Below are 15,226 nucleotides of genomic sequence, written 5' to 3' on the forward strand. Positions count from 1 at the left end.
AGATATATTATGCATATAATAATTTATGTTATATACAATATATTACATACAATATATATTATTCATAAATAATATATAAAAATTTATATAATATATATAATATATATAATATAATTTATATGTTATAAATATATTTTATAACATAAAAATATATGTTATATCTATATATAATGGAGAATATTTAAAAGAAGAAGCCAGAGGAGAGTTTACTCTTGAAAAATTGCAGCTGCAATTAATCAGGATTGTGAGTTTATATCTTTCTAGCATAAGAGTGCCCTTCTAACTCCACAGCTGTGGCAGAATTAAATAGCTGTGGAAAACTGCAGCTCTACTGATTCAATGTGAAAGAGAACAGATTTCAGAGATGAGAACCACTGGAAATTTAAGGGGGAAAACCCTGAAAGAGAGAATTGTGAAAGTGGTAAAACCTAAAATCTGATGATAAATTTTAAATACATTTGGCTGACTGCTAAAATATGCACGGCCTAGACATACCCTATAGGGCAAAAAATGTAGGGTGAGACACTTGAAAGACACATGTGTACCAGGTGAGCCCTGTGAGTTTCAGACTGGGACTGCAACTGGAAATTAAAGAGGAATCTTAAGAAACAAAGAAATTACACATAGTTTGTACTCTGAAATCTAAGTGCTATCTCTACCTAAATCCTTGGCTGAATGTCAGATTACACCAGGGAATCAGGCTAAAAACTCAGAGGTTTGAAGACATATAAGTTGAGTAGAAATAACTATGGCACACTATAGGGGAGATAAAGCTTACAGTTTATATCCAGGTTACTTAATTCCCTATAGGGGGAAAAAAAGCATCCAGAAAGATAGCTGAATACAGGCATTATATCATTGTATCTATAATGTTTAACTTACTAAACAAAAATTTACTAGACAGAGAATTATTACAGAAAATGTGAACCATATTTAGGAAAATAAGCAGTTAAGGGACTGATTCTGAAAAATCCAAGATATTGTATTTAGCAGACAAAGACTTCACAGTAGTTATTTTTAATATATTAGGAGCATTAAAGGAAATTATGCTCAAATAATTTTTTTTTAAAGATTTTTATTTATTTATTTGACAGACAGAGATGACAAGTAGGCAGAGAGGCAGGCAGAGAGAGAGAAAGGGAAGCAGGCTCCCTGTGGAGCAGAGAGCCCGATGCGGGGCTCGATCCCAGGACGCTGAGATCATGACCTGAGCCGAAGGCAGCGGCTTAACCCACTGAGCCACCCAGGCGCCCCTATGCTCAAATAATTTAAGGAAAAATTATCCTATTGAGTGAGCAGCTAGAGAATATCAACAGATATATGTTAAGCATAAAAATATAAATTTAAAGTCTACAAGTGAAAAGTAATAAATGAAACAAAACAGAAGCAGAAGAATCAATGAACTTGATCAGTGAAACAATAAGAACATATACTCTATGGAACAGAGAGAAAAAGAGTTGAAAAAAATAACAAAACCTTAGATACCTGAGAAGAAATATTAAGTACCAAATGTAGGTGTAATTGGATTTAAACATAAAGAAAAGAGAGAGTAGGTGGAAGAAAAAAAATCTGCAAAAATAATGCCGATTATTTTCCAGATTTGAAGGAAAACATTTACTTACAGACCCAAGATGCTCAGCATTATAATCATAAGCAGATAGACACACAAAAAACCGCACTTCTATACACAGATCAATAAAACCTCTAAAAGTCCCAAGATAAAAAGAAAACTTAATTTCAGCCTAAAGAAAGACACATTAGGTACATGATACAATGATACAAAATATAGCTGATTTCTTATAACCAATAATGGAGGTCAGTAGACTTTGAAATGACAAACTAAAAGTGCTGAAGGAAAGAAAGTCAAGAACCAGGACTCCTGGGTGGCTGGGTCATTGAGCACCTGCCTTGGGCTGGGGCTCAGGTCATGCGTGGTCCAGCAGTCCTGGGATTGAGCCCCATACCGGGCTCCATGCTCAGCGGGGGGCCTGCTTCGCCATCCCCCATTCCCCTTGCTTGTGTTCCCTCTCTGGCTGTCTCTCTCTCTGTCAAATAAATAAAATCCTAAAAAACAAAAACAAAAACACCCCTCTCTCTTTCAAAAAAAAAAAAAAAAGTCAAGAACCAAGCTATCTATATTCAAAGATATTCTTCTTTAAAATGGAAATACATAAAGTTATTCTCAGTTAAGCAAAAGCAGAGAAAATATGTCATAGTAAGCTTGCACTACAGAAAATCTTGAGAACTTAAAATGTTTTACACTGAAGGACCAGTGCAGTAGGTGATCAGTCTGATCTATAAGAGGATGAACACAGGAATTGGTAAATATGTGAAGGGATATAAATAATTATGCTTTTTCTTTTCTGCTCTTAATTTTACAAACAACATTGTATACATCCACAGATATGTAAATACATATACTTATCCACTATGCATTCATATATACATAATACATATATGAACATATACATGTATATTTACATGTGTGTATATTATGTACACACATATATGTATGGGTATGTATGTGTTTATTGGTGCATATACATATGCATATAAATACAAATATACATACATATGCACATATACACACTTCTGTGTGTATATAAATGTGTATATCTACATCTATACTATAACAACAACAGCATGAAATATGGAAGGGTACATTAAAATAAGTTGTTGCAACATTTCTATAATTTACCTGAAGAAAATCAGTATTAACTTTAAGTAGATTATAGTCTTTTTTTTTAGTAGATTATAGTCTTAAAAATACTTATTATAAATCCTAGAGCAAATATTGAAAAAGTATGCAGAGATATAACTACAAAAGGCAATAGAGGATTTATTTGCTAAATACTAAATGTATTTCATCAACAAAAAATAAGACAAGAAGGGAAGAATTGAGGAGCAAAAACAAGATGAGATAAATAGAAACAAACAGCAAAATAACAAATTGAAATACATGTTAATTACATTAAATATAAAGAGGCCAGACACTCTAATCAAAAGGCCAAGGTTGTCAGACTAAATAAAAACTGAGAAATAATCACATGCTAAATCACATTCTAAAATCACATTTTAACATTTTAACACATTTTAATTTGTATCATACAAAAATAATGAAATGGAAAAGGATATAACAGGCAAATAGTAAATACAAGGGAGCTATAGTGACTATACTAATATATAAAATAAAGATATAATACTTCAAAATAAAAAAGGATAAATACATAGGAGGATATAACAATAATAAATATATGAACATTTATACAAATATATTTAAATATATATACACACATATTAAGTCTTTAAAATTTATTAGGCAATCACTGGCAGAACTAAAGGGAGTAACTGGCAAATCTATCATATTTGAGATTTATTTCACATCTCTTAGTAACTGATAGAACAACTAGACCATAAATCATTAAGGATATGGGAGACCTGAACAATACCACCAATCACCTTAATATAATGATATTTATATGCTGCCATGTTTAATAGCCTAAATATAAAAATTCTTTCAAGAGAACTTGGAATATTAATCAGAATAGAATATTTGAGGCATGAAATAAATCTCAATGCATTTATTTTGTGTTGAAAATTCAATCAGAAACCAAGAATAATAAAATAACTTGAAAAGCCCCCAAATATTTGGAAATTAAACTACTACTTCTAAATGGCCCTTAGCTCAAAGAAAAATTACAAAAACAATTTTAGGATATATTTTTCACAGTATGCAAATTTAAACATAACATCAAAATCTATGAGATTCAGTTAAAACAGTGTTATAAGGAAAATTTAAATCTATAAATGCTTATATTAGAGAAGAAGATAGGTCTAATCAATTATTTAGGATGCTACTTAAGGTAACTAAAATATTAGTCTAAGTTAAATCTAAAGTAAATATAAGGAAATAATGATAAAGATATAGGTAGAAATCAATGAGATAGAGATCAGAGAATGAAAATCAATGAAAATGAAAGCCAGGGCTTTGGAAAGAATCATATACTTGATAAACTTCTTGCTGGGCTGATGGAGAAATGAAAGAAAAAAGAAATTCCCAGTATTGGGAATGAAAGAGGATACATTATTTACTATACATCCTATGTATGTTTAAAGAATATTAAAAACAACTTTATGTAAATGAATTTGGCAATTTAGATGAAATTGGTAAGTTTCTTAAAAGACAAATTATCATTACGTATGTGAGAGAAGATATCATTTGAATTTGTCTCTTTGTTTACAGAATTGTACACATAAAGACTGCTGTGATGCTAGAATATGTCTAATGAAAAAGGGTAAACAATGTGGTTCTGGGGAATGCTGTACACTAGATTGCAAGGTAAGAGGCAATCTATTTTATAGTAGCTCAGCATTAAATTTCTTGAAATACTTGTTTCAAAGAGATGCAAAATATGTCAATATCTTATCAGTATATTATATTATATCCAAGCACATGATATCTTATCAGTATATTATATTATATCCAAGCACTGCAGTGCATTCAGCAATCTGTCATTTCCAGGACTCTCATGTATTTAATGCCTGATGATTCTTCTCTCCTGACTTGTACTCACTGAGATATTTCTGCAATCAACATACATTTGAAGCAACCCTCTTAAGGTCTTCTTTTCTTTTCTTTTTTTTAATTTAAATTTAATTGGCCAACATATAGTACATTATTAGTTTCAGATGTAGAGTCCAGTCATTCATCAATTGCATATATAACACCCAGGTCTTGTTTTCTGACACTATACCTCACATGAGGTCAAGAAATTAGATTAGTTTCTGTTATTGTTGTTAGCTAAATTCTCTTCACTATCTTCTGGTAAAGTCTGCTGTTCCTTTGCAATTCAGTTATTGTTACAATCAACCAATCTCTCTTTATTGAAAGTATTTAAAGAATTCCTGAGTAATTGCCCTGTACCCAGACAATTAACTGGAATCTTAATGAAAAAAGAAACTCCTGAACAAAGTAAATGGCAGATATTCACAAGACTGGAGTAAGAATATGTTTTTATCTTTCAAAATTTTCCCCAAACTTTGTTGAGATATAATTGACATATAACATTGTATAAGTTTAAGGTGTACAATGTAATGATTTCATATAATTGTGAAATGATTACAATAAGGTTAGCACGCTTTACATAGCAACATTTAATAAGAAAGTTTCAAGAAACCAATACATTATTAACTTCAGTCATCATATTATACATTAGATCCCCAGACTGATATATTTTATAGCTGAAAATTCATACCCTCGACCAACATTTTTTCATTTCTCTCACAGTTTTCTTTCTTTCTTTCTGGTTTGGATGCCTTTTAATTCTTTTTTCTTGCCTAATTGCTCTGGCTAGGACTTCTAATGTTAAATAGGAGTGGTAAGAATGGACAATTTTGTCTTGTTTTTGATCTGATAGGTAAAGATTTCAGCTTTTCCCTATTGAAAATTGTTAGTGTAGGCTTGTCATATGTAGCTTTTATTATATTGATATATGTTTGGTCTATGCCCAAACTGTTGAGAGATTTTGTTATGAAAGTGTGTTGGATTTTGTCACTTTAGAGGATTATATGAATTTTACCCCTATTTATATTAATGGGGTATATTAATTTTATTGATTCCCGTGTGTCGAATCATCCTTGCATCCCAGGAATAACTCTCACTTGATTATGGTACATGATACGTTTATGTGCTGTTGAATTTGTTGTGTGTGTTTTTTTTTTTTTTTAAGATTGTATTTATTTATTTGACAGAGATCACAAGTAGACAGAAAGGCAGGCAGAGAGAGAGGGGAGAAACAGTCTCCCTGCTGAGCAGAGAGCCTGATGCTTGAACCCAGGTCCCTGAGATCATGACCTGAGCCAAAGGCAGAGGCTTTAACGCACTGACCCACCCAGGTGCCCCTTTGTTGTGTATTTTGTTGAGAATGTTTGCATCTATATTCATCAGAGATATTGGCCTGTACTTTTCTTTTCTTGTTTCTTTCCTTATTTGTCTTTGGTATCAGGGTAAAACTGGCATTATAAAATGAGTTTAGGAGTGCTCCCTCCTTTTTAATTTTTGGAAGAATTGAGAAAGATTAACATTAATCCTTAAAAAATTTCATAGAATTCACCTGTGAACCATCTATTTCAGGTCCTTTTCTTTGTTAGGAGGCTTGATAACAAATTCAGTCTCTTGTGTTTGATTTGTTCAAGTTTTCTCTTTCTTTGTGATTCAGTCTTGATAGGTTGTCTTTTTCTAATAATTTATCCATTTCTTCTAAAGTATTATGCAGTTTGCAGGTAGATAATTGTTATAGTAGCCTCTTATGATACTTTGTATTTCTATAGTGCCAATTTTGGTGTCTCCTCTTTTTTCCATAATTTTATTTTATTGCATCCGTTCTCTCTTTCTTGGTTAGTCTAGCTAATGATTTGCCATTTTATTTATTTTTTCAAACCCAACTCTTGGTTTAATTGATTTTTTCCCCTTTTGTCTCTTTGGTCTCTGTTTTGTTTATTTCTGTTCTGACTTTTGTTATTTCTTTCTTTCTACTAACTCGGGGCTTTGTTTGTTTTCCTTCTTTAATTCCTTTAGGGATAAAGTTAGGTTATTTGAGATTTTTTAAATATAGACATTTATTGCTGTAAACTTACCTCTTAGAACTGCTTTTCATGTGTCCCTATGTTTTGGTATATATATATTTTTGTTTTTATTATTGTTTATTTTAAGATACATCTCTGATTTCCTTTTTATTTTTTTCTTCATTGGTCCATTGGTTTTTTAAGGAGTATGGTGTTAAGTTGCATATTTTGTGAATTTTTCATTTTTATCCCTTAGGTTTTATACCATTGTGTATGGAAAAGGTATTAGATATTATTTCAATTCCCTTAAATTTCATAAGACTTGCTTTGTGAGCCAAGATATGTTTTATTCTGGAGAATGTTCCATGTGTGCTTGAGAATAGTGTGTATTTTGTTCCTGTTGGACATAAAATTCCATATATGTCTTTAAGGTCCATTTGGTCTGTTGTTTTATAGGCCTGCTATTTTCTCCCTAATTTTCTTTCTGATTGATCTGTCCAATGTTATTAGTATTAGTAGGGCATTGAAGTCCTCTAGTATTATTGAATTGCTTTTGAAGTTCAGGGATGTCATATTATTTTTAATCCTTCACTTTGTTAATGTGATGCATCACATTTATTAAATTACATATGTTCAAACATCCTTGATTCTTAGTGATAAATCTTAATTGACCATGATGTATGATCCTTTTAATGTGCCATTAAAATTGGTTTGCTAGTATTTTATTGAGAATTACTATATTTATGTTCATCAGGCCTGTTCTTCAGGTCAAAATTACATTAGCATATAGTTTTCTTTTCTTTTGGTATCTTGGTCTGATTTTGGTATTAGGATAATTCTGGCCTCATAAAATGAGTTTGGAAGTTTTTCTTCCTATTCAGTTTTTTGGAAGAGATTGAAAAGAATTAACATTAAGTACTCCTTAAGTGTTTGGTAGAATTCATCTATGAAGCCATCTGATCCTGGATTTTCTATGTTGGGAGGTTTTTAACTGATAACTGATTTGAACTCTTTACTCATTATTGGTTTGTTCAGGTTATTCTATTTTTTTTTTTCATGATTCAATCTTGATAGGTCATTTCTAGGAATTTTATTTATTTATTTTGACAGAGAGAGAGATCACAAGTAGGCAGAGAGGCAGGCAGAGAGAGAAGGGGAAGCAGGCTCCCTGCTGAGCAGAAAGCCCAACATGGGGTCCGATCCCAGGATTCTGAGACCATGACCTGAGCTGAAGGCAGAGGCTTTAACCCACTGAGCCACCCAGGTGCCCCTATTGGTTATAGTATTCTTTTAAAGATTTATTTCATTATTTTAGAGAGAGAGTGTGCCCATGTGTGTGCCTATTTGATGGGGAAGGGGCAAAAGGAAAGGGGGAGAGAGAGAATCTCAAGCAGATTCCCTGCTGAGCTCAGAGCCTGAAACAGGGCTCCATCTCATGACCCTTGAGATCATGACCTGAACTGAAATCAAGAGTTGGGCGCTTAAAAATAATATGATTCTTCTATTGAAGAGTTCTTTTGGCCTTATGTACATTTTCCTCTCTAGATTTGGCAAATAAATAATAAATAAATAATAAATAATAAATAAATAAATAAATAAATAAATAAAAAATAAATAAACTTTCTGCCCATTTCTCTTTCACTTTTTCTGGGACTCCCACCGCACATATGGTATTTCTTTTGATGTGTCCTCTAAGTACCACCAGCTTTCTTTAATCTTTTTTTTTTCCTCTTAACTGGATTATTTTAAATGATTGCCCTTGAGTTCAGTATTTCTTCTGCTTGATCAACTGTGCCCTTGAAGTTTTATAGTGGAATTTTTCAGTTCAGTTATTGTTTTCTTCAGATCTAGAATTTCTGTTTGGTTCTCTCTTACTTTAAAAACATTGGGGAGGGTATGTGCTTTGGTGAGTGCTGTGAAGTGTGTAAACCTGGTGATTCACAGACCTGTACCCATAGGGATAAAAATATATGTTTATAAAAAATAAAAAATTAAAATAATTTCTTTGTGAAACTCATTTTGTTTATGTATTGTTTTCCTGATTTTGTTTATTTGTCTATTTATGCTCTCTTATCTGAGCTTAAGGTGATTATTTTAAATTTATTTATCAGGCATTTTGTACATTTCCATTTCTTTCATCTGTCTTCCACAAGAGCTCTGTTTTACTCCTTTGTTGGCATCACGTTTCCTTGATTCTTTATGTTTCTTGAAGACTTGCATTGCTGCCCTCACATTTGAAGAAGCAGCCATCTAACTGGCCTTGGGAGAGAAAGACGCCAGAGACCGGTCAGCCCAGCTGGAGTTTGAGGGGTCTCTCAGACTTTTTTTAATGGGTGTGGTTGTTCCACCCCTCTCCTGGGGTTGTTCCACACCTCCTGAGGGGCAGTGTGTGGCAGAGATTAGGATTGAACACCTACTCTTCATCCCAGAAAGCCAGTCTGGCTATGGAGAGCCTCTCATAAATTTTCCCTGATGCAATGCTCTAAAATGTTCAAAGTTGTGCAATTCAGCAGAATCAAGCCAGGCGTTGGTATCCGTGTTGTCTACAGGATTGTGCCCATTTGTGGGAGGCTCATGTGTGCCATCTGCTGGGGAATTTGGGGTTTTGGCTACAGGGTGTGAGTATGGAGAATGGGGTATTCTCAGGTGAGAAATACTATTGTTTTATGGGTGAGGCTCTTGCTGAAGTCTGTAAGGCACTTAATTGGACACGTGGCTCATTATTGTGATCCACACACTGGCTTCTGTCAACCCCCATCTCTTTTCCCTATTCCTAGGTGTCCCCAGACTATTTAAGTATGCCAAGTCTCTCAGTGTTCTGAATGGAGTGAGATAAAAGTAGTCTCTTGCACAGTGTTTTGCAAGGCTGGGGAAACTGTGTTCTCATCCCTTTTATTTTCTCTGTCAGAGAAATCACTAGCCAAGACAGTCTCTCTTGGCGTTGAGCTGGGGGAGGGAATAATGTGGGTAAAGTGAAACTGTTGTTCTTACCATCTTCCAATGCATCTATTCTCATATTTTTTACTTCACCTGGGGACTAGAACCTTTCAGCCAGATTATCTCATTCATGGTAGTTGTTAAAATAGGCATTTTTATGTGGTTATGCACCTAGGAATCTCTGATTCTGACATTTGCTGGTGTCACTCTCCTTTTCCATTACTAGGCACAATTTAGTCATAGTTATTTGTATGAAGTGTAACTTAAAAAAAATTAAACAATGTATCAAACACAAGCAGTATAACAGACTACCGAATTGCCCATCATTGCTGCACCAAAAAGGAATAATTTAAACAAGATTCATGTATCAACAGAGATATGTGAACAACTGCTATTGCAAATGGAGTAGTAGTAATGATTCTCACTAGTCCTTGGCCCTGGTTATCAAAATGGAATTGGCCCAAACTGTGAGCTGTCTGATATACATAGTACTCTCTTTACTATGCAGTCAAGGCTGGTGTGGTGGTCAGAGGCATTAACTTAACCTACCCATTCCTCATTTAGTTGTGTAAAGGGACATGGTCCTGACAATGAATTGCACCTTAAATGTAGACACTGACAGTCTTGGGAAGAATACAAATGAATCACAAATAAAATAAAAAACACCCAAAAAGATTTTAGGAGAAAGCAATCAGTTTTAGGGCCGTTTTGGAATTAGGGAACCAAGTAGAGAAACATGAACACCTCTTAATAAAGGAGCAAGTAGGATGATATAACTTGGTTCAAAGAACATTTGAGGAACAAGGTATTTATAAATATTGAAAAAGAAGTTGGGTGAAAGAATCCAATCTGAAAAGATTACATACTCTATGATTCCAAATATACGACATTCTGGAAAAGGACTGTAAAAAGGTCAGTGGTTGCCAGGAGCGAAAGGGGAGATGAATAAGCAGAGCATGAGGATTTTTAGGGCAGTGAAAATAGATAGATAGATGTCATTAAACATGTGTTTAAGCCCATAAAACGCATAACAATGAGAAAAAACTTTCTTGTAAATGATGGACTTTGACTGTTTATGATGTGTCATGTAAGTTAATCAGTTGTAACAAATGTACCACTCCAGGTGGGGATATTGATAACAGGAGGTTTAGTATGTGCGGTGCAAGGATTTTATGGGAAATCTCTGTACTTACCTTTCATATTTTCTGTGACCATTAAACTGCTATAAAAAATAGACAAAACAATAGAAGAAATTAGAATGAATGTAATATCGCCATTTATACATATTTATAAAAGGAAGCATATTTTCAAGAAACTGATATCAATACCTTTTCATTATACTTATATGTATTTTCCTTTAGAAATAATTTTGATCATTGGTTTTGATTTGAATGTTAACTACATAAACTTGGGTGACTCAAGTATTGTATTTTGTCTTCCCACCCATCACTTGAAGAATTTGTGTTAGAATTGCTATATATAGAAAATACTTGTTGACAACATGGAAAAGTGTGAAGAGAAAACCCATTTTCAGAGGGTGGTGAATGTCACAGAAGCTGGGCTTCTAGGACCTTTGAAAGCTAGAACAAATTTTTTTTTAACTTAGTTTGCGTAGGATAGTGTTGATAGCCAGGAGGAATTGGGGCTTAGGTTGAGGAAAAGGGCCGGCAGTAATGCTATTTGGAAGTTTATTGGCAAAGACAGGTATACAGAAAGCAAATCCTGGAAGGACTTGGCTAGACTAAGTGCTGAAGAGATCAGAGATGTATTTGGGGAAAGCTATTTTTTTAATAGTTGTTTGCAACATGATATGTGAAATAAACCTTTTCCTGTGTGTCCTTAAATTACCTTACAAAATTTTTTCTGAATGTTTATGATGTATACTTATTATTTTGTAATGGTTGCTGGTTTATGCTTGAAGGGACAGCATAGGAGAAACCAGGGGCTATCCACATGAGCATAGCCATGATGGGTTGCAAGTAATTTTTTAAAGTAATTTCTATATTAATTGCTTAGGTTTAGTTTTCATCTTTCTTTTTTTTTTCTCAGTGATTATGGTAGTCTACTTTGAATTTCTCAATTCTCTTACAAGCACTACCCATTCTTTTATCCACAGTAAATTTAATTATTTAAATTAAATTTAATTATTTAAATTTCTATGCAATGGTTAAGTAGTTATTAAGACTTAATTTTCTCCTTGCCTTTAGCAACTTAAAAAAAATGAAAAATTAAAGCCTGAAGGGAAAGGCAATTTGAGTATCATTGGTGAATAATCTTTTCTTATGTTCCTTTTTCCCTTCTAGCTGAAACCAATTGGTATACAGTGTAGGAAATCTTTGGATGAATGCGATTTCCCTGAGTATTGCAATGGGGTTTCCTCACACTGTGTGCCTGACACTTACGCACGTGATGGACAAAGTTGTGATTCAGGTGATGCCTACTGTTTTGGAGGACGATGTCGGATACATAACAAACAGTGTAAAGATTTGATTGGAGGAGGTAAGGACCAAAACTTTCTTCTTAGTTCCTAAATTCCGATTATACTATGCTTCCTTATTCAATTCTATAGGACAAAATGTAAATATAATTTGTTAATGAGTAAAGTCTTGTCCCTTAGTGTTAAAGGAAATAAAATTTTCTTAATTCTGAAAAAAACCGTAGTTTATATGGAGTTCTTGTTTGTAAAGGAAGAAACCTCAAGTGGAAATGCAACTTCCCAGATTATATAGAATTGGTGGTGATGGTGTTTAGTTTAGGCTTAGATGAAACAAAGTTTTTACTAGAACAAAGCAGGACTAATAACTGATTGTGTGGATATCAAGTGTGGGTCTGTTCCAAGGGGCTTGCTCGTGAAAGTGTATTTCAGCTTAACACCGGTCTTGTTCAGTTTGATACCTTCCTATAAATGTGAAGATCATTAGCTTCACTGAAATATACAATTTTCTGAACATACAGTTCATGTTCTTTGAGAGAGCAAAATGTTTTATTCTCAGTCCTCCCTTAAGGCCTTCCTTTGCCAGGTCATAGATATTGTGTGCCTTCCTAAGTATTATGAAATCTATATGAATGACAGGAGTTTAAGGAGGAGATGAGGTAGAGGTTTTGGTGATATTCTAATTTTGTTCTGCTTTTCTATCAGAATCATAGTTATGTTGTTTAGCAAGACAATGGTGACATTAATATTTAAAACATAATTGAGATACAAGCAAATGGCCAGTAAAATTAGGAGAAACAGAATATTACTTCAGATCCATGATTTAGTGTTTTCCCTAAGTAAAAGAGGGAAACTAAATTGCAGTGCTAGTCAGATAAATGTAGATCCATATAGTGGGATGCGAACTAGGTATACCCTAAGTTATTTATCTTGTTTACTGTTTCCTTAGTATGAGCAGTGATTTTGAGTGATTTAAAGCTCTCTGAGAACTACAGGTGTTTAAGTACAATCGTCTTCTCCCAAAGTATTAAAAATTTGTTGGAGATAAGTATAACATCTAAAGCATCTTGATTTTGAAGAAATGTCTCTCCTGTCCTAGTGACTACTTGTGTTAATGCATTTAGGAAATGGTAAGTCTGGGCCCGACTATCAGTTAGTTTTGTATTTATTTTGGAAAAACAGTTAGATTTTGTGAGCCTCCTACAGAGCTTGGGGGCAAAAGGAAATTGAAAGTTTTGGAGTTGAAGTTTTCCTCAACCATAACTGTATTTCAATCCAAATGAACTAAAATTCTTTGACTAGGTCATCTGTGATCTGCCATGGACACTGGTTAACCAGAATGTTCTTGAGTAGGGCTTAATAGAATTCTGAAGAAGTCATTAGCTTTCCAAGATAAGAATGATACATGATTTATAGGTAACAGCCAATAAAATCTTATTCACAGACCTAACACATATCATTATGTGCCACTAAATTATTAGTTTCTGGCCAAAATATGCTTATAGGGTAAAATGTGTCCTTTTTTAAGTTCCTTAGCAAATTTTGTTTTTGTAGGAATGTAGCTCCTGTGGTAGTCTCTTCAGTGTTATTTCTACACATGCAGAAACTTAGCATTTAGGTATAATATAAAAAGATATTTAAGTTTTAGCATCGTTAATTTGTGGTGATGTTTATCCTTTAAAAGGTAGGAGGTCTCATTAGTTGTAAAGTCACATACATTATTAGGGGTATTTGTCACCAAATTAAGTTGGGTACACCTAGAGGAATGTGGGTCCAAACCCAACAGTCACATCAGAGTTTCTCAATGGCAACAGTATTGATATTTTAGGCCAGATAATTCTTTATTGTGAGAGGGGGGAATAAGGAAAATCGTTCTGTCCCTGGTAGTACATTTAGCAGAATTCATGACCATTGCTTACTAGACACAATGCCTACAGGCGTTTTTGGTTTTTACAGCTGGGGCAGAATTGTTACTGGCTTCTAGAAAGTAAAAGTCAATACTAGAAATACTAGAAAGTAAAAGTCAAAAGTCAATTCTACAATACACAGAACAGTTCCTGAAACAGAGTTATCTGGCTCCCCACAAGGGGCCATCTTTTTAATTGCTTTCTGGATGTTTTGTAGTTTCATGGGAAGAAAATATTTATGAACCATGTATCTGATAAGAAATTAATATCCAGGATATATAGAAACTCCTAAAACTCAACAACAAAAAACAAATAGTTCAATTCAAAAATGGGCAAAGAATTTGAATAGGTGTCTCTCTATACCTATCTCTCAACATTACTAATCAGTAGGGAAGTGTAAATCAAAATCACAGTTTCACACTCATTAGGATGGCTACCAAAAAAACCCACACAAAACTCCACCCAAAAGATGGGTGAGTATGTAGAGGAATTGGAACCCTTGTGCACTGTTGGTGGGGGTGGAAAATGATATAAGCTGCTGTGAAAAATAGATGGTTGTTCCTCTAAAATTAGAAATAGAATTACTATATGACCCAGCATTCCTATTTATGAGACTATAACCAAAAGATTTGAAAGCACTGTCTGGAAGAGATATTTGTATACCCATGTTCATAGCAGCATTATTGAGAATAACTAAAATTTGGAAGTAACCCAAGTGTCCATCAATAGATGTATGGAAAAAGAAAAATGTGGTATATACAAACAATGGAATTTTATTCTGCATTAAAAAGGATAGAAATTTTGCAATATTTTACAACATGGATGAATCTCGAGGACAATTTTGCTAAGTGAAATAGCCAGTCACAAAAACACAAATACTCTATGAGTCTATTGATCTATCTGATAGTCAAAATCATAAGTATAAAAAATATAATGGTATTTGGGAGGAGAAGGAATGGAGAGTTATTGTTTAATAAGTATAGCATTTCAGTTTTACGAGATGAAAAGTTATGAATGGATGGTAGTGATGGCTACACAACATGAATGAATTTAATACCATTAAACTGTACACTTAAAAATGGTTAATATTGTAAACTTTATTTTGTGTGTATTTTAACACAATAAAATTTGTGGAAAGAAATAAAAACAAATTCATTTTATATGCAGACATTATCTTATCTATTTTTAATATTATTTAAAACAACTCAGCTAAAAAGACTTTTTTTTTTCTTCATTTCTTTTTTTTATTTAATTTTTTATTTTATATAAACATATATTTTTATCCCCAGGGGTACAGGTCTGTGAATCAACAGGTTTACACACTTCACAGCACTCACCAAAGCACATACCCTCCCCAATGTCCATAATCCCACCCCCTTCTCCC

The 15,226-nt window shown here is 33.4% G+C and overlaps 1 protein-coding gene across 1 annotated transcript in view; it reads left to right on the top strand.

Moving 5' to 3' along the window:
• The window catches only part of LOC132006446 (disintegrin and metalloproteinase domain-containing protein 5-like), a 145,052-nt gene that overhangs the window by 78,063 nt on the left and 51,763 nt on the right, over nt 1–15,226 (top strand). The window contains exons 12-13 of the mRNA XM_059384216.1: nt 4,244–4,339; nt 11,805–12,000. Of these exons, the coding sequence (XP_059240199.1) occupies nt 4,244–4,339; nt 11,805–12,000 (292 nt within the window). The remainder of the gene's footprint in view (nt 1–4,243; nt 4,340–11,804; nt 12,001–15,226) is intronic.

Source organism: Mustela nigripes, chromosome 18 (assembly GCF_022355385.1).
Source record: "Mustela nigripes isolate SB6536 chromosome 18, MUSNIG.SB6536, whole genome shotgun sequence".
Classification (NCBI taxonomy): domain Eukaryota; kingdom Metazoa; phylum Chordata; class Mammalia; order Carnivora; family Mustelidae; genus Mustela; species Mustela nigripes.